The sequence below is a fragment of the Nipponia nippon genome, unplaced genomic scaffold (genome assembly GCF_047370975.1).
Source record: "Nipponia nippon isolate SJK-2023a ecotype South Korea unplaced genomic scaffold, ASM4737097v1 scaffold_4, whole genome shotgun sequence".
Classification (NCBI taxonomy): Eukaryota; Metazoa; Chordata; class Aves; order Pelecaniformes; family Threskiornithidae; genus Nipponia; species Nipponia nippon.
Genome location: NW_028262358.1, coordinates 14,642,520 through 14,661,991, shown reverse-complemented (window position 1 = coordinate 14,661,991; position 19,472 = coordinate 14,642,520). Strand labels below are relative to the sequence as shown.

The window sequence follows — 19,472 nt, the reverse complement described above, 5'->3', positions numbered from 1 at the left end:
CCTGGCATCTCCGGCAAAGAGGCAGCTGGGTGCTCCTCCAGCTCGTGGCCATCGAGGTGGCTCAGGGCAGACCCAAGGTGACCAGAGGTGTTTTGGAGGAGGGGAGGTCCCCAGATGGCAAAGGGAGACTCAGGTACATGCCTTCTTTTGATTCCCACGTAGGAAAGACTTGAAAAAGAAAAAAAATTAACAAAGGACCTGGGCCAGGCAGCAACCAAACTACAGGAGCTACTGAAGGTTACCCAGGACCAACTGGCCAAAGAGAGAGAAACGGTGAAGAAGTTGAAAGAACAGCTTCAGGAAACGGTACGTGTGGTGGCCACAGCCATCCCTCCCCTTGACACTGTCGGAGGCCGCGGGGAAATGCACATCAGGCTGCAGTTTAAAATGGGAGGCAAGGTGGCACCTGCTGCCAGAAACCATCTGGGTGGCTTTTGGGAAGCCCTGGGCCCACACGAGGTGGTGGTCACGGTTCTCCCTGCTCCGAAGGGAGGACCTGGGCCACCTGCAAAATGCTTTGATGCTGGAACCACCATGAGAATAAGGTTGAGACCCAGTTGAGTAACCCACCTCTGTTTTCCTTCTCCAGGGGGAAGAGGACAGTTCGAAGGAAGGGACTTCAGTTTGACGAGTCTGTGACCTAGACCTTACTGTTCAACTTACCAAAATGCCTTACACATTCCTAAAAATAAAAATATATGCTGAATTTACTGTAGATAAAAGATACAAGCCATTAGTGACCCAAAACCTAGTTTTGAAACTTAAAAAAAAAATACAAAAAACCCCAAAAAAACCCAACCAGTAAACACTGCAGGTGTACGTTTGTAAGAAAATCTTCATACTGTTTTGTACAACCGTTCGTTCCCCAGGGAGCCGCTCCGGCTGCGTCGGGGCGGGCGCCAGGGCTTCACCCCCCTGTTGCGGCAGAACCCACGAATGTGTGAAACGGGAAGACTGTGTTTGTACATCAACCGGTGCAATTATTATTATATTTTTTTTTCTTTTTTTTTTTTTTTTTTGGAGTGAAAGAAGTGTGAAAGTAAGACCCACCATGGAAGGAAGGAAGCCTCTCTGATGGGTGGCTCTTGGCACGTATCCTTTTGTGTATTTCTGGGTGTCGATGCAATTAAAATGATGATGTAGTGAAAAGAGCTTGTCCTTGCTTTATTTTTCTGGTTTTCTAAGTTTGCAGGCCAGGCAGGTCTTTGGGGGTCACTGACGAAGGACCCTGCTTTGGCCAGGAGCAGAGCCTTCATTCTCCCCGCTCCTTGCTGTGCTGCAAAAGCCATCCCCTCTGTTTTTTTCTCCAATATAAGCAAAGGAGAGAAAATTTTCTTTCCAGCAGCGTGTGTTTTGCCGGCTGGCCGTGCACACCGAGCTCCCGGCGCGGGGCCCGGCAGAGGGAGCGCCGCACGCGCCGTGGTGGCGGGGGACACGGTGGCAGCTGGGACGGGGTGTCACTGCTCCACTGCTGCGGGGTCACGGCAAACGTGGGAACAGGCCACGGCGGGGTGAGCCACCCCGGTAACGCCAGCCCCGTGGGGACCGTCCCTCCTGCTTGCTTAAACCTCAGCGCTCCCCTGTAATTTTGTCCCTGCGGGTGCAGCGTGGTGGTGGTGGTCCTCGGTCGCTGCTGGGCTCTCCAGCCCTCTGCTCTCCCCTTCTTGTGGCTTTCCTTTTTTATTTTTTCCCTCTCTCCCCCCCCTGCTTTTTTTCCTTTCTTTTTTTTCCCCTTTTCTTTTTAAGCTGGTTTCTTAGGAAATGGCAGAAGCCACGTGACAGCTTGGTGCCTGTCTCCCCACAATAAAGCTGCTGATCCCGGCGCTGACATCAGCAGGATTTGAGAGAAGGGGAAAGAGGCCCCGAAGCGCTCAGTACCTCTGGGGTGTGCGAAGAGCCGAGGCTGGGAAGGAGGATGAAGGACAGACCTGCCTCCATTTTGTTCCCAGGGAAGGCAGTGTGTGCTCAACCTCTATATTAGACACCAGAGACTCCATGTGGTTTTGATGCTGGCTCTGGGGCTGTGATGGAGAAGGGGTGTGCAAGTCATGCTGGGGGAGGTGGGGGTGCGACCCATCTTTTACCAGGCAATAAAAGGGGGTCCTGCTGAATTCTGGCTGAGGAAGCAGCAAGCTGAGAGCCCCCCCTTTCTCCCCCAAACCTGCCCCCATCTTTGTCTGAAGGCGGCCTTTCATCCAGCGCTCGCTGGGGCTTTGCTGATTGAGGCTGAGCAAGGGCTGCTGCACCCCGAAGTCGGTGTGCACGTCAGTGCTGAGCCCATCAACACTCATTGCAGAGATGGGGGGCTGTGCTGAGCTGCAGGGAGGAGGGCCACCCCCCAGATTTGGTGGGTGGCTCGGTGATGCCCCTCTCTGCCTGCTTTTCCTTGCAGGACGGGAGGTGGTGGAGCTCACGCACCCGGCCAGAGGGCTGTGCCTCCCTGTGGGGTGGTGGCCCCAGCCCTTTGCATGGCAGCTGAGACCTCACACGCTCATTACAAGCCCTCCTGCTGCCTCCCCACCCCCTCCCAGCCCTGGTCTATGAGGGCTGTTGCGTGCGCGTAGGCAGCAGATCCTGCAAGTGTCCCTGGGCAGGTCCGTCACCCCACGACGGAGGGACAAACTCAGCAAGCAGACCTTTGCTCCGCAGCTGCGATGAGCCTTTGGTTTCTCTTTCTGGACTTTGTGATGCATGGGGAGGATCTCAAGGACCGCCGGCAACCTCAGTGCTGTCAGCATTGCCCCTCGCCACAGAGCTTTTAAGATCCCCAAAAGTGAGGGAACACCTGGATTTTACCAGGATTGCAAAAAAAACCCACCCAACCCATAGGCTGGACTAAGCTGTTGAGCATATCGGGGTGGCCATCATCCCCAGAGAGCTGTCGGCAGGAAGGGCCTCAGCGCAGCAGGCGCAGCGAAGTGATGCAATCCTTCCGTTTTCAGTTTTTCGCTTTTGCAACAGCAATTTCCTTTATTGTGAGCGCTTGTGCAAAACAAAGCAGATACCCAGGCGTTAACACAAGAGAAGTAACAAAGCCCCCAGCCAACGTGAGGAGGGCGGCCGGCGTCCCGAGCGTGCTACGGGGCAGGCGGGCTCTGATGGGGCTCCAAAAGCCACGCACGAGCAGATTCGGTGTCCCCAGCGTGGGGGGACATGGTGCCCTTCCAGGACACATCACCGAGCTGGCGGCTGTTTAAGGAAGAAAGAGAGGGGCTGATCTTGTTAAGCAAAGCTGAAAAAAACAAGTCTCCCTGGGGAAAGACATTTAGCTTAATTTTCGATACCACCGCTGGGATTTTTTCTTCCCTCAGCACCTTGGTGGAAGGAGAAGGACATCCTGAGGGGCTAGGAGAAACTCGAGCCTTGCTCACCAGCACGCAGGGTTGAGGACTGGCCAGCCCCTGCTCTCCCAAGAGCCGGCGGGATTTAACGGCACAGGCTTTGCCGAGGGTTATCATCCCCTTTCCTCCAGGCAAACCACGCTGGTGGCTCATTACCTGTCAGCCTGTGACTCAGGGCAGGTATGATCGGCAGCCGGGCGCTGGGGTGCACTGGATCCTTCTGCCGATTTCAGCCAAGGCTGGAGTTACCTTTGAGCCCGGGTATGTGGGTTTATCAAGCCATAGCTTAGACACTCAAGTTCACCTTTGCTGGAGCAGCTAAATTACGTTTACACCATCTGCTGCTCACAGTCAGGCCTGAATTACCGGTTTCCATCTCCCACCTCCATCTTCTCCCCAGCGTAATGGACAAAAACGGCTTTTGGGAAACCCTTGCCTGCACTTGGACTTGAAAAGGTTTCCAGCAGCTCTGCCCCTGCTGCACCTGAGCTGCGGCCCTGCTGACCTTGCACAGCTCCAAGCCGTGTCCGTCATCTTTTCTTCCTTCACCTTTTTCTTCATGTAGTCCTCTTAGAAAGCAATTTCTCTCCCCAGCCAGGCTACAGGAAGCATTCCCCACGTTGTCTCTCCCTGCTTGTCTTGCCTTTTCAGAAGGTCTGGGTGATTTGGGAGAAATCTTAACTGAAAGGATTTGAAACAGTCACAAAAGGAAACATTTTCCTGTGCTTTTCATCCCCTCCAACTGCAGAAGGGCAAACTGTCTTGGGAGGGGGTGAAGTTTCACCCATGAACTCCATGACGTGGACAAGCCTGAAGCGTTATAGCTCTGAAGGTTAATTCACCGCCAGCGCTGGAGTGCAGGAGTACTCTTCCAGAGAGGCCAGCATAATAGCTCAGAGCTTGCTGTGAGGGTCCCAAAAGCAGCCAAAGCCTCTTGGACCACCTGAAGCTGTGGGACCACACCTAACCAAGGCCCAAAGTGCCACCTCAGCGCTCTCATCCCTCAAAGTCCCGGGACTAAGGCACTTTGCACCCAAGTACCCGATCCAAGGGCTTTCACATTGTGGGAAGTGCCCTTCCACCTCCCAGGTCTGACATCCTTCCCCCTTTCCAGGGTCTCCTCCATTTTCTAACCAAAGCATCACCTGGGCTGGGTATCTCTTGGAAGATGCCTGCAGTCTGGAGGCACTAGTTATCGGCTGGATCTTGGCTGGGAGTTCCCTTTGTTTGTCAGGCAGCACCACTCCCACTGTGTCACTCCGGTTTCCTTATCTCAACCTGGACTTTGGGCAGAGTGCAGCACTGCAGACACCTCGGCAAAGAGGAGATGTTTATGGGGATGATTACCCACTTGGGCCAGCTCAGGGCTGACTGAAACACAGGCTAAAAGCACACACAGAAACCAGGCCGGCGTGCTTTTCTCCAAATCAGGAAGCTTCACTCCGGTGGATCTCTTTGCACCGGGGAACCTTGTGCTCCCAACCCTGTGACCCGCGTGGGTGCCAACTCAGAGCAAGCAGCCAATGCCTGCCTTCAATTAAAGGTTTTAACCATGCAGCGTGTCCAGAGAGGGCACACGCCGAGTTAGGTAATGGACCGCTACTTCCCTGGCCCCACAGATAAACCAGCGCAGCGCATCGCTCTGCTGAGGAGCTGCGGGGATGGTACAGCTTTCTGTCCCTGCACATCTGGCAAGAGCTTGCAGGGGAAGGGGCAGCCTGTAACTGCCATCGGGCATGTAACTCCATGGGGCTGGCCGCAGAAAGCGCCCTCAGTTCTTGCAAGGAACACAGCACAAAACTGTCACGTGCTGGGTTTCTCCTGCTCAGACTGCAAATACCAGGTGTTTCCCAGGAAGCTCCCCAACCCATGGAAATCGGGATGCAAAGCCTAAAAGGAAGAGACCAGGTGCTGTTAGGGAGCCTGCAGCAGGCCGGCAGTTGCTCAGCTGCGAGAGGGGTGCAGGGCCAAGGAGGGCAGCACACTTTGCAGACAGATGAACCTGCTTTCCAGCCTCCGACTCCCTCCGCCTCCACCAGCTCTTCCTTCCAGCCTGTCTCCCCCCCAGTCCTCTCTCCCTCGTGAGCAGCACAGCTGCGGAAGGCGTACCAGCTCCCCGAGCGCCCGGCTTACGCAGGGCACCGGCCCCGCTGCAGGAGGGCTAATCCAGAGGCTGGAGAGGAATCAGTCACTGACCCAGGGGAGGGAAACCCCATTTATTTAGGCTATTCGAATTTGGCACGCACAGAACATATCACAGTAACGCACTGGAGGCTAAGGGGTTTGTTTTGGGTTTTTTTTTTTTTTTCTTTTTCTCTACAGACATACAGGAAAACTCTATGCAACTCCCATGTACACATTACACAAAGGAAACAGCTTTAATCAACCACTAGTGAAACATGGAAGCTTTTAAGATCTCTGTAGCTGGCACAGGAATGTTCTCTACCCCCCATACAAAAGGCATTTCAGGTAAAACTTTCTAGCAGGTGATATTTCCATGCATTTCTACAGAATTAAAGAAGCTAACAGACAAAAAGCCCAGATCAAGCCGTATTAGTCAGGCTGATTGGTTCTACTAAGTTAAATCAATAGTTAACTATGGACAAATGGACCAAGTGACCAAAGACTGGGGCTGAGAATACCACTTTTTAAGATGTGGTTCCTTCTCATTGTACTACCCATAACTGGAGAGCTCTGGTATAAGAATCTGCATTTGTAAAAGCCTCAGAAGCATCCGATCCGCTAATAAGTGTGTATTAGTGAAACTAAGGTAGTTCTAAATTAAACTATGTCAACAGAAAAGCAGTTTTTATAGAATCACTCAGGCTGGAAGAGACCTCAAGACACTTCATAACGAGAAAATTGAACCTGCAGAACAAGTGAACCTTTAAATATTATTACTGCACAGTGAGTTTACAAGAGAGTGGATTAGGACAATTTGTCTGGAAAAGTGTGTCTATTTTATCTCTAACTTCAGAATTAGCCTTTATTAGTACTGCTCTGCAACTGCAAGCACTAAGAATTTAACCCAGTTTCGGTGCTAACAGGTTGCTTTAGCCTAACTTTAACTACAGGTTTTAAGTTTCGTATTAAACTGTTACAGGGGAAAAGTTTTTGAGTTTGGCAATTTGGTCAGTAGCCTCAAAAAGACCAACTGAATTTTGCTTGTTACAATTTAGAAAAGTAAGAACAGGAACCAGATTGTTCTCACGCCCCCCACCCTTTCATCCCATGATACACTGCTGCATTGGACCAAAATTTTTGCAGACCTTTAGTGTTAATCCACCGGGGACAGTATTGGGCTGTAAAACCAATGCAAATATTAATACACCAAGATAAATCCTTAGATTTGATTTATTTAGGGTCATTTGTACATACGAGCTACATCTCCAAAGTCTACTTTACTTCTACAAGACAGCTTCCCTACAGTTAGTGAAACCCTTGCCTAGAATGGTTGCTTTACATAACTGATATATTAAAACATGGAATGCTTGTAGAGTTGTGGCACTGTATGACATCTACACGGGACTTCCTTCAAAAGCTACGACTAGGGAGCCTCCTAGCTTCTCAGCAATGCAAGCTCGGTTGAGGTCCTCTGGCCCATTTGCTTGGCATTCATGCTTTATGCCTAAAAAAAGAGGCAAAACACTCAATAATGCACTATTTCAACATGCTAGTAATCAATCAAAGAAGCATACTTGGTAGTAATATTAGAAGAGGCAATCGGTCACTCAAGCAGGTAAGTCCTGCCTTAGGAATTTGGATGTTTTTCCCCTGATATGTCACAGGAGACATCTGGCTACACACCAAAGATCAACGCAGAAATATCAGGGAGAAAGTTTTCACTAGATCAGTGCTCAGACTGTTAGCCTTTTCATTGCAGGCTATCTTACGAATCAATGTCTCATTTCTGGTGCTACCCTGGATATGGCAGCTGAGGATGCTACACACAAGCACACTAAGATGGCTGACTCAGCTCCTGCTGGCTCTGGAGAGGTGGGTGAAAGAACCAGCGGTAATTTGAGATGTAGAGACCTAGAAAGACTGTGCTGGTCTAAGGAATTAAGAGTGATTTCTTTTTTTGGAGGGTGGGGAGCCCAACCCAAGCCTGTCTTATGTGGAGAAAAGCAGAAAAATCACAGGATTTCTTTTTTCTTTTTTTCAACTTCCGCATGTGCAGCACACAACAGTCTCCCTGGCTGGTTCCAATCCACTGGCAAGCTGTCCTGTGAAGGCTAGTACTGCTGCACAATGATCCTGTCAGTCTTGCACACTGCAGGACCGTGGCCCAGCACAGCATGAGGAACTGAAAGGGGGAGGGCAGTGCTAGCTGGCTACGAGCCATCATAATGACCGACTTAGCATGAAATTTCTGAATGCTGCAGCGAGGTGCTTACTCCTTGGTTAACGGTGCCTGACAGGCTGAACAGAACTTAGCTTCTCCACTTGGAGATGCGATGCCTTTTGCAATAAGTAATCACAACCTCATCTCTAAATCAAGTGAATTGTTAATTACTACTACAGCAGCACAATAAGTTTATGGGATTGTGTATTTCAACAGACACAGGGCTGAAAGTCCTCTGCCACAGAGGCAGCTCTGCACAAAATCCAGCTCGCTGTTATGAATCTAATGGTTTCTAGCCTGTATGGTGCAGATGTGCTGCTCTGTACAGTACAGCTATGGTGTCACACGCTACAAAGCCTGCTCTTGTCCTGAGCACAGCTCTAGTGCCTCTAAAATTCAGAGTCAGACAGCCTAAGTTTTAGCCAGAGCTCATTTTAGCTCTGTCACAGGGCATTTCACCTGTGAAGTTCTCATCTCTCACTAGTATCTCAAAAAAAAAAAAAAAAAAAAAGAAAGCCAATTAGCCAACAGTTAAGCCTTGCTGTGTAAGCATTCTAGGGGCACAGCACAGCTAGGAGCGTTAGCTGTATTACGTACCTTGAAACTTCTTTTTGATTGCATCCTTGGAGCTTGCGTAGATCATCTTACTTTTGAGAGGTGCTTGTTCTGGTGCCCTAGCAGGATACAGCAAAAAAAGTGCAATTAGTGACATTTATTACCCAGCACAGACAGAAGCAGTGTCCTACCGATTATGAACAAGTCAAATGTCTCATGGCTCAGAATGCAGGCATCAGACTGTCCAGCTCACGTTAAGCCTTCCATCTTGCCAGCCTGGGCAATACAAATGCTCAGAGACCTCCCCCACAGTGCTTGGACTGCATGTTAGGAATGCGTTGGGAAGATGGCTTACCACAAGAAAAACATCAGCTCTTCTTTTTTGGATTCCTTGGTCTCGAAGCTTGCATCATACAAGGCATAACGGCAATCCTTCTCAGGAAGCATCTGCACAAAGTGCTTGAAAGGGTCGGTAACTGTCACACCGACATCTCCCACCAGAATCTCTTTGCCTTCTTCCACAATAATGCACTTTTTGTCTGGACTGAGGCAGAAGATGACAGCCTTCTTCCTCTTCTTAATTTCCTCAGGCGTAGAGCACTTCCGCACTTTCATGTCATAGAAGATACGGCATACCTCATCGGCAACTTGTACTCCAGATGCCTGCAAAGACAAGAGCAAAGACCTTCAGGGCTACCATCGCAGATTTTCAGAACTGCATTACCGCACTGCCTTAAATCCGAGGCTAGAAGACAACCAATACTGGCAATAGTCACCAGTGGCCTGAGAGTCTTGTCAGAAAAGGCTGCAGGCCCTCTTTTTCCAAGCCAAGTAAAGAATCTGGAGTCTCAATGCTGCCCGCAGCCAGCTGCCAAACCAAAACTATTCCGAAGCAGGCACAATCCTACTTATTTAGAGCATTGTTTTGGGGTAGTTTTACACACATGTCCACCCCTTGTCCTCTGAGATTCAGTTGTGGCATTAGAGCAGCTTAATTTTTTTACCCATTTCAGGCTGGCTAGACAATCAAGTCCACAAGGATCTTCTGTTCAAAGTCTCCTAGCCATTTCTAGCACGCTTGCTAGCAGCTTTAGGAACAGAGGTAAAACACGGCCAAATTCCATGCTTGTCACACGGATTTGGTTTAGAGATCAAGAGAGATGTAGTGGGGTATTGGGACTGTAGTGGTACAGTTTTTAGCTGAACAAGCCAACTTGCAGAAGCTGCTCCGAATTCAGTGTTTTAAAGGGAGAACTTGCAAGTCTAACAGTTAAAGTGTCTACCTCCCAGCAGTTCCTCCATCAGTTTTTAAAGCAAGCTGCCTTTTCAAGTTGTGTTTCTTTTTTTTTCTTCTCCCCTCAAAGTCCAATGGGAAATTCTAGTTACTTAGTGGTATCCCCTTGTGCTAGCTGTAATAGGAGGTGCAGATGCAGCATTACCAATCTAACGTTAAAGGCAGCTGCACAGAATAAAGAGGACAAGACCTAGCAAAAACGACAAGAGGCTGAACTGCATTTTCAGTCTGCTGCTTTTTTGGGAACGAGACAAAAAAAAAAAAAAGAAAGAAGAAAGAAGAGAGTGGCAGGGTAGAAGCATTTGTATCTGAGTTTTTTTTCTCAGAGTGCAGCAAAGTTGTAGAGCTTAAAAGCAGCTGTGCAATAGGAAATACTGCAAATGTTGGGAGCCATACTGGCCAGCAGACACTGCTGGAAGGACATCATGGCCAGAGCAGTAAAGACCAAATTGAAGCCTGTCCAACACTCATCTATCTGTTAAAAATGCTGCATGCAGTCTAAACAGTGAGATTCCTTTCTAATACTGCTTCTTCTCCCACTGGTTTTTGATCTTCCAAATTCAAATGACATTATCCTCAGATATGGCAATTCCTATCTCAGAAGGAAAATCGCCCTCCTCCCTCTGTGTAAACTGCCACACGTCACTGTTACAAGCACAGTCAGCAGTACTAAACAGTCAGGTAAAGCACCACGTGAGATTATGACAACTGAAAAACACTAAAGGTTGTTCTTAATTTTGTTTTTCCTCAAGCTCAGCCCCCAAATATGTGCTTGATGGATTCATTTTGTGGGGGACATTATACCTCGTCAGAATGGAAATGTTCTAAAGAAACAGCAGAGTCCAGCTGCAAAACCAGGGAAATCAGTGGTGAAGGGAAACTGCTTAGTGCTAACTTTCAAACAAGCTGTCCTTGAGAGACAGTTATTGACTGGAGAACTACTTAATGTGTATATTTTTTAAAGCCTTGACCAATGCCTACCACGCAGGACCTCAGATGAGCCCGGATTCTCCTTTTTCTACCAACATCTCTCCTTCTGTAACTTCTAGTGGCTGGCATAGCTTTGCTAAGCCAGTGAGGAGAGGTGGCACAGCTGGCAGAATCTATTACCACGGAATCTGGCATCTAGATCTCCCAAGTGCTGGTCACGCAAAATCAGGGCAATATTATACAGCAGTGAATCTGAGACAGAAGCTTTTCTCTAGTGTGGAGAACAGTGCTCTTTAGGGGTTTTCTCAAATACAAGGGGATCCTCCTCAAGATTTACAATGCATAGCTTGTCTATTAGGGGTAATCTATCCAGAATCCCTTGCACTTACTTTGGGATAGGAGAACAGGGAGTAAGTCACCAATGCCTCAGCTGCCTGGCAGGCAGCCACCCTTCTGCATATCTTCAATAAGGCAAGGAAAGTATGCGGAGAAAGTCTATTCCAGGACAAATTTGAGCAAAAGTGCAAACATCGGCTCAGAGTGACTCATTCCTATATCACCTCCGCCTTACGGAGAGGCTGCACTTTGTCACAGTGTGATTGAGAACTAATGAGGAATAAAGGTCTTTCTCCTCCCATCCCTCTGGCTGGTGTAGGCAAGAGCTCTCTGGGAAGACTCTAAATAACACAAGATTGCCCTAATAAAGCAAGCGGTGCAGCAACTACAACTATTGCATCGTTCACTAAGGACAAATCCACAGCGAACTCAAGACAACCATTTTTTCCCCTGAGGTTTGTCTTCTAACTAATGGCACCTCAGTAGCTGACAACAGGTGTTAAGACTCAGTTTTTAGTCACAAAAACCTCAAGATTCTAAGTAGAAAACGCTTAGAAAGCCTGAACTAGCATGGGAACGAGTCTAGTAATCGCATAAAAGCGGTTCATGTCACCTAGCTCTACCTCTGTCAATTCTTGATCTTTCCTCCAAGATCACAACAGATTCCCCCGCACCAATTCCTGCTTCCAAGAAGTTAATGTTGACGGAAGAGATTAATGCTCAGCAGAGAGCCAGAAGCAAGCAGCAGCAATGGAGCTGCAGGTGGATGCAAACCATGCAGTCCAGGGCATATGCTTGTGCTACTGCACAGCCAGAAACATGTCTCCAAGTTGGGAGACAAGTTGTTTCCTTATAAAGAAACTGAGCACTGCTGGCAAGTCGGTTCAGATTCCAAAAATGTTGAGAGTATTCAGTCTGGAAACTCAAAATTCACTGTTAATCTGCAGCTGATAACTGGGACTGACCAGAAGCTGAAGGGACAAGAGTAAGAACTGGATTTTTTTAAACTTTCCAAAGCAAAAGGCTGTTCGTAGCTGGTGCTACTCCTTTTCACAGCTGCTGTACAACCCCTGGATTCATCACGCAGGCTGACATTAGCAGCCATTATATTGCTAGGGACAATGCAGATTTGTTCCATCTGAGAAAATCCTCTAGCTGTGTCACAGTATGGGTTGAAATGAACCCATAAGCTCCCAGTGCAACTAATTGCTTCCAAAAAGAGTATCTACTTTTGTAACTGTAGCACTCCCTCTTCAACCCTGGGCTTATACCAGCCACAACTGGCTTCATAAAGATATTAAAAAGGAAAAAAAAAAAAAAACCCAAACCCTAGGCAGCTTTTGTTGTAAGTTGGTTGCAACCATTCTGTGTAGGGCAGCAACAGGATGACTGGTAAGAGCACCGGAACACGGAGAAATGCCACACTCGTAAATACACGTCCTCAGTCAACGCTTTAACCGTGTCTCTGCTGATTTGTCCAGAAGAATAGCTGTTGAGAAGCCTCCACCCCGCCAGTAACAACAGAGTAAATGTTTATTTGTTAGTCTGGATTTTCTCTCTTTGGCCCAATATCGCTCTGCTCAGAGGATTCAATACAGCACATTCATTATTATTTTGTGCATTCTGGCTTGAATGGTGCAGGGCTACGACAGCTAGCCTGGTTCTGTTCCTTTTTCAGTACAAAAGCAGTTATCCAACTCTGGACTGGTACATGGGTGGCTGTTCATTGAGCAGTACATGTTGCAAGTACTTGCAGGATACAGGACCATTAGCTGGTGACATTTTGTTGTAGGGGACAGATAAATCCTGTAACACAGGCAACACCAACTTAAAACCATTCTCAGGACACAACTGCAGAGAAAAGACTACATTCAAGTAGCCAGCCTGTTTCTATAGGTGTCGAGGACCTTAACTGCCGGGCCTGTTAACCTCACTGAAACAAGGCAGCAGCAAGGAGGCAAGCCACCTAATTATCAGGTGGGAAAATGTCGCCAGTACAGCATATTCAGGGAGACATTCAGGCGAGAATGGACAGAGTAAGCTTCTCTGAAGGAATCAGCAAAAATGAGTTCTCCCCCAGTACCTCCATGCAACCACTGCAAAGGCGGCGGCATCTTGCAGGCAGCGTTGCCTCGTACATTATTCTGGAGCACGTATACCACTGTCCTCATTGTATTTTCATATAGACTGCTGTAGGCACATGAGGTAATGGTTGCATTAAATGCCTTGTCAGCATGCGCTGCAGTAACACAGCAGCTCTTATTCCCTACACAAAGCCATCGTTCCTGCCTTAAGTGCAAAGCACTGCAGAAGTCTTGCGAGAGCAGAATGCCGTCCCTACACAGGGCAGCCCAAAGAGAGAGCCTTCTGTCTAGCAGGCTTCCAACTGCAAGAGCCGTCCCCAGCTGCCTCCACTAATAGCTTCCAACATTTTGCCTACATCGCCAAGTACTCTACAACTGAAATTTAATCTAAATGGGGAAAGACTGAAGAATAATCCAAAGCTTTCTCAAGAAAATCCCCATATACAGAAAGCCACTTCAGGAGTGAGGCACATGCCAGACGCCTGATAAACTGGATTTGTAGCAAGCCTGCACTGAAAAGCAACTTTGACACAATGAAATTTGCCTTCTCTTTTGTTAGGAAATGCTGTGAACTCCAGTATTTTCCTTGAATATTTAAAATATTTTACCTAAGAAAAGACTTTGTTCCCTCCTCAACTGTAAGACTACCAAGAAGACTTTAAACTAATGACTTGGTTTGCCTCAAGACAAGTCTGAAGGCCTAAATTTGTTTTTAAGTATTGACAATTTTACAGCGTAAAATTGCCCGTGATCAGAACCTAAGAGCCCTCCATAGCAGTGCATGTGCACGTGTTATCTACAGAGACATTTCAAGAACCAGTTCTTGACTTGTTTCGTTCAGGAACCATGCACACACATTGTATATACCAGTGTGGACTATCCACAGCTACTCAAGTGGAAACTTTTCCTTCTTGGAAAAGCATCATCATTTTTTCCAGAATTTGACATCAAGAACTTACTAAAGTATGCCTTGTTTAACTGCAAAGGCAGCGATTCGAGAACACTGTGCTCCCATGTTTGCCAGTCGCATTACTGCCATATATTTGGTTCTCGGTTTCTTCGGCAAACACCTTTTTTCCCCTATGCTTGGCATACCATCCCTCCTATCTACCTTCAAAATCCCCTGCCACTGCCAGAACTGCCTGTGTAACCATGTGGCATTTCCATCTGACTCAGGAATGTGTCATAGTACATCTCTGCGACAAACATTTTTTCAATTAAACCTGCTACCGCCCGACTGTTCTGGGACAGCAGCCTTCACAAAGCTGTCCCTTACACTGCCACGCAACACCCTAGGACGTCATCGGCGCCGAGACCTTGAAGGGAAAGCTAAGCCAAGTTAGCTGTGAGTGCACCTAGCAGGCAGGGAGGGTCACATAGCCAGGCTGCAGCTAACAGACTAGGAGAAGATTTTGCCAAATAAGGGCTCTGAAAAGGTGTCAGCTATGGCCGACGAGCCAACTGAAAATGCGTGTAGTTAAAAATACAAGGATCTGAAGTATTGCTTTGCTTTTAATCTGTTATTTGAGCACTCAAGAAAACCCGTCTGATATCGCCACCCCCACTTTACTGAGCAGGCAAGGAGGCAATGCGTGGAGTGACTAATTTACCTTCACCCCAAAGACCAGCACCAGTGTGGGAACACCAGCGACTTCAAGTCCCAATAGGCCCACATCCTCTGCTACCTACAGCCCGACAGGCAGGCACCTCCCTTTACGACAGGCAGCCCATGCATCCGAAAGTCCAAAGCTTCAATTCAGATCTGAAGCACGATAGGAAACTTAACTAACTGCCTTTTTACTGCTGTTGTGTAAGAGGCCATTATTTGCACACCATAAACCAGCAAGAGTTATTTGCGTATCACTTGTAGGCAGATCTTGCCAGCTAGACTCAAGTTTTTAATTTTGCATTATTTGGTCTCTTTTTTTGGGGGGGGGGGGGGGAGGGGGAAGGAATCAAAACTCTATTCAGCTTTTTTTTTTTCCTGCCAATAAGAAAGGTTACTGACTAAAGGAGGAGAGATGAGTAAGAAAGCAATTATTAAAAAAAAAAAAAAAGGGGGGGGGGGCAGAAATAAGTCTCCCCAGAATTCCTGGAGGTCACTTCCTCAGCTTTCAGCCAAAGATGAAATCATCACCTTCTCCAAGCTACCATCAAGTTCACTTGTGATATAATTATCAAGGTAGGCAGAACAAGCAATACCCGCAAAAGCCAACCCCAGCAACACTGCTGAAAAACAGGAACCGTGGCAGCCAGTAGCAGAGCAGAAGTTTTGAGTAGTACCCATTCCTGTGTTGAAACCCGTGTTCTTAAGGTAATGCGGGCGTAAGCTGGTATGCAACAGGACTCTTGCAGGAAAGCAAAGCTTCTTAGAAACACATTCCGCACACAAATCAGCTATTATGAGCCCAAGTGTCTGTAAGAATTTTCTTGTGGCCCTCCAGGAACCTACGGCAATGTTAAGCTTAAACCTCACCCTTAAAAACAGGCTCTGGGCATCCCAGTACTCCTTACCAAGGTATCCTTCCTAGAAATCGCTGTGAATACTGAAGAGTCAGGCAAGCGAGAGGCTCTGAACAGCTTTACATGCAAGTTCTGGCTGTCTGCAGGCTCTCCTGTATGAGATCGCTTAGGTCAGCCCTTGCTCCCAGCAGGAGCCTCTTGATAGTGATATTCTGACAAGGCAAGTAGGAACATGCCAGACACCCACACTATCAATTGTCAGAAGGCTGTCATCTTGTATATGAGGCATATGTACCTTGTAATTACACAGATTTGGGAATAGTACTGACTAACAACCAAGAAAAATAATTTGCGCGGTCTTCCAAAGACCAAGGACTCATTTAATCCAGTAGCAAAGAAACTGAACGTTGTGGCAAGACACAAAAGCAGAAAATCCAACGCCCTTTTGATACCAAATCATGCCCTCCTGCTGGCATTACTGTACTCTGCCAGAAGGCCTACACTCTTTGCCCAAAAGCAAGTTCATCTGCAGCAACTGGAAAGCATCTTAAAAAAAAAAACCAAACCAAACAAAAAAACAAAACAAAAAAAACCCCAGACCCTGTTCCAAAAAGGAGATCGCTATGAGAAATACTACTTTTGAGTGACTGGGGAATTCTCTGGTTCTGAAGCAAGATGAAGCCTGACACGCTGAGTAGTCATTCTAAACTAGGTTTGCGTACTGCAGAGGTGGTAGCTAGCTTGTTCAGACAAGCCTATTTTAAACAAGAGCTGCAAGTCTCGTCAGACTTTCAGCAGCTTCTTCTGCAACTGCCATTAGCTCTGCTCCACGCTGCAGACCAGCCATAGATGCTTCCACTCGGGTGTTACAGGAGGCAGAGAGATTAGTAGCACATCCTGTCTGCCAGGTCTGTACAGAGGAAAAGTTTATTTACTGGATATACCACATGTTCAAGCAACTAATGGTAAATACCATGGGAGGGCCTCAATACATAACCCCTCTCCTAAAGGCAAGTAAACTAGGCAAGTGCGTCAAAACACACAAATGTTTGTTGCTGGACAAGTGCTTGGGCATGACTCAAGCAAAAATGGGACAGCAGTTGAAACTGTATGAGCTAATAACTGAAGTGAATTTGTCAGCCTCAGTAGCCCGAGTTAAACGGGGATGCAAAGTTTTCGTCTAGGCAAACCAACAGAAAACGAACCACCACGAAGCATAATAGCTGTTTGGCCTATTCCGCCCCATTTATGAAAGAAGAACCCTGGCATTTTTTTTGAAAGCCAGAGAAAACGGGCAAGTCAGTGTGTGTGTTGGATACATTTCTATGCTTCCTCTGTTTCCAGCGTTTTATCTTAGATATAACGTTTCCAGCTTTGTATCTTCTCTGTGCAGAGAAGCAAGACAAAAATCTCCCAAGCCCTTGCGGCAAGCACCTTAAAATTTAAGCTCCTTCTAACAGTCGCTGCAAAAAACCCGCGTTTGTCAGGACCAGCGTTTTCCCTCCCCGCTTTTGTCTGCGACCAGCGCGGCTGGCTCCAGCCGGGCCTCACCGCGGGCGGCCCGGCCCCGAGAGGCTGCGCACCGGGGCCGGCGGAGCGGGGCCCTGCCTGGCGGGAGGAGGGGGGGGGTGCTCGTCTCTGCCGCCCCGCTCCTCCGAGGAGCCGCCGCCGTTTTCTAGGCCAGGCCCGAAACCCCTCGCCTTTGGAGGAAGATGGCTCCCGCCCGGGGCCGCCCGTCGGGGCGGATGCGGCGGAGGCCGCGCTTCCTCCCGAGCTGGGCAGCCCCACGGACCCCGCGGCGGGCTCCCACCCGCCGTGTCCTTTCTGCCAGGCTGCGGCCTCCTCCCCACGCAGCCCCTCGAGTGGGGGGACCCTCCGCCATCTCCTCCCACCCCCCCCCCCCGGCCGCGCCCTGCGGCACAGGGAGGGGCCGCGCATCGCCCCGCCGCGGCGGTCCCGTCCCCCCCCCCCCGCGGCTCCCCCCGCCTCGCCCGCCCTCCTCACCGCCCCCCCCTCCCCACGGCGAAATGGACGCGCCCGCCCCTAGCGCCTGTGTGCGGCGCGGAACGTACCATCGCCTCACGGGGGGAGGACGAAGGGGAGAGGGCAGTTCCATCGCCTCAGAGAGGGGGGAGTAACCTTCCGCCGCCTCATGGCGGGATGGGGGGGGAGGGGAAGGGAGGAGAACGGATCCACCGCCTCGAGTTCAAAGGCGAAAGGACCCGGGGGGAGGGAAGGAGAGGGAAAGGGGGGCGCGATACGGCCGTGCCGCCGGGCGCAGCGGCAGCGCAGGCCGGGATGCGGCGGGCGGTACCAAGCGCCCCCCTCTCCTCTTTCCCCGGGGAATGAAGGCGGAGGGGGAGGGGGGTAGAAGCGTAAGGGCCCGCGCCCCCCGCTCCCCCGGCGGCGCCCGGCTCCCTACCATGGTGTCGGCGCGGCGGGCGGTGGAGCGCGGTGCGGCGGCGGCTGCTGCTCCCCTCGGATGCTGGGCGCGGCGCGGGCTCCGGCAGCAGGAAGGGAAGCGGCGAGGGCGCGAGCCGGGGCGGAAACGCTGCCGACGTCACGGCCGCCGTGCCCGGAGGAGGAAGCGGTTGCTATGGCGGGAGCCCTGCGTGGCAACGCCCGCCCCCGGGGGGGAGGGGAACCCGCGCCCCCACAGACCCCCCGCCCGGCCGAGGGGGGTGGGCTGCCCAATCACGGGGGGAGCCGGGGGGTGATTGACGGCGGACGCGCGCCGGCCGGCCAATGGCGGCGGCCCCTCTGCGAGGCGGGGCGGGATTTACCTGCCCCAAGGTGTGCGCTGGGGGGGGGAGGCGCTGAGGCGCGAGCTGGGGGAGCCGTGAGGGGAAGGGCGGTGCGGCGGCTGCCGGCGGGGCACAGCGGGGGGGGGGGGAGATGAGCGGGACTGAGGCGGTCGTGAGGGGGCGGCAGTCATGGGGGAGGGCAGAGGGAGCCCGGGAGGGGCACCGGGGGGCGGCTGTGGGGCGGTCACGGCCCGGGGGCAAGCAGGAGGGCGGCCCGCGGGAGGCGGCGGCCTGAGAGAGAGCAGCTGGGGGCGGGCGGGCGGGCTGGCGAGGAGGAAGTGCGGGCCTTGCTTTCTTTCTCTCTTTTTTTTTTTTTTTTTTTTTTTAAAGGGTTTTTTTTTAATACCTACTTTGGTGCGATCTCAGTCAGGCACTCCTGATTGGCTCCGGCCGGCCGCGCTCCCTGCGTGCTGCAGGAAACCCTGTGCCTTTCTTCCCAGCGGCAGCAGCACCAACAGCAGCAGCAGCAGCAGCAGCCGCCTCCCCGCATGAATCAGAGCGGCGTCTATTTCAGGTGGCTGAAACAAAGCACGGTTTGTCTCCGGGACAGAGTTGACCGCTGAGAAAACGCTGCTGCTGAGACCGAGGGGCTCGGAGAAGCTGCTGTGCCCTGTTTATTGCAGTACTGCTCACTCTGAAATGCTACGGAAATATTATTTCCATGATGTTTCTGGGCAATGCAGCTCGGGCTTTTTGTAATCAGATTTCAGAAGCACCTGCTAATGTTAAAAAAATGTATAGACAGTTAGGTTTCATTACTGGATCCTGACGGCAGTGGTGTTCCCGGCTTGAATTGAAGAGCAAAGAGCCCCCGGCATCACGCTTTTTTTGTTCAGTCTGTGCCTCCTTGTAAGCAGAAAACAAAAACAAGGGTCGATTGCATGTTTTCAGGGCTGGGGTATGAGGCAGCAATACCAGGTTACAGCTAGCATAAAGCTGCAATAATAAAGGTGTGAGCCATACCTTACAGTTTTCATCCATATTGCTGTTCTAATCAAGGGTATTACATTGTGATTTTTTTCCCCTCCTTGCTCCACACCCCAGTAAGGAGGTGCCCTTTTTAGATGCTGTTATGCCTGTTCACATTACATAGAAGTTGCTGAAAGACCCCATATTGAAGATGCATGTATTGGAAAAGCAGCCCTATTGTGTTAGGCTCTTGTGTTGGGTGGCTTAGGCTGGCCAGGGGTCCCTTTTGCAAGAGCATTTGCATCAGATTTGTGGTGAAATGAGCAAAAGACCTACCAGTGTGACTTAGACTTAAATTGGGGTGGGTGGCTAGTTCCTCCCTAGGCTCTTTTCTGATGTATTTAATCAAGG

The 19,472-nt window shown here is 50.0% G+C and overlaps 2 protein-coding genes and 1 long non-coding RNA gene across 5 annotated transcripts in view; 2 read left to right on the top strand and 1 right to left on the bottom strand.

Moving 5' to 3' along the window:
- Nucleotides 1-1,160, top strand: part of RRBP1 (ribosome binding protein 1) — a 28,107-nt gene extending 26,947 nt beyond the window's left edge. For 2 of the 3 annotated variants that reach the window (XM_087774947.1, XM_087774946.1), the window contains exons 23-24: nucleotides 163-306; nucleotides 590-1,160. In XM_087774947.1, coding sequence (XP_087631073.1) covers nucleotides 163-306; nucleotides 590-628 — 183 coding nt within the window. In that variant the 3' untranslated portion in view covers nucleotides 629-1,160. The remainder of the gene's footprint in view (nucleotides 1-162; nucleotides 307-589) is intronic. The other variant, XM_087774948.1, reaches the window with a different exon arrangement.
- Nucleotides 1,161-6,677: 5,517 nt separating this feature from the next.
- On the bottom strand, nucleotides 6,678-17,924 carry DSTN (destrin, actin depolymerizing factor). The gene is made up of 4 exons (XM_087776611.1): nucleotides 17,771-17,924; nucleotides 8,597-8,904; nucleotides 8,284-8,360; nucleotides 6,678-6,969 (listed from the first exon to the last, which is right to left on the bottom strand). The coding sequence occupies exons 1-4, from the start codon at nucleotides 17,771-17,773 to the stop codon at nucleotides 6,860-6,862; spliced, it is 498 nt and encodes a 165-aa protein (XP_087632737.1). The 5' UTR covers nucleotides 17,774-17,924; the 3' UTR covers nucleotides 6,678-6,859.
- Nucleotides 17,925-18,006: 82 nt separating this feature from the next.
- LOC148053158 (uncharacterized) lies at nucleotides 18,007-19,114 on the top strand. Its single transcript, XR_015708754.1, has 2 exons — nucleotides 18,007-18,141; nucleotides 18,519-19,114. It is a non-coding gene; the product is annotated as an uncharacterized LOC148053158 (long non-coding RNA).
- The last annotated feature ends 358 nt before the right edge of the window (nucleotides 19,115-19,472 follow it).

Excerpts from the sequence above, each read along its gene's own strand:
- DSTN (XM_087776611.1), bottom strand. Across the intron at positions 8,361-8,596 it reads GAGCTGATGTTTTTCTTGTG|GGCACCAGAACAAGCACCTC; the intron begins GTAAGCCATCTT and ends GTATCCTGCTAG. Across the intron at positions 6,970-8,283 it reads AATCAAAAAGAAGTTTCAAG|GCATAAAGCATGAATGCCAA; the intron begins GTACGTAATACA and ends CTCTTTTTTTAG.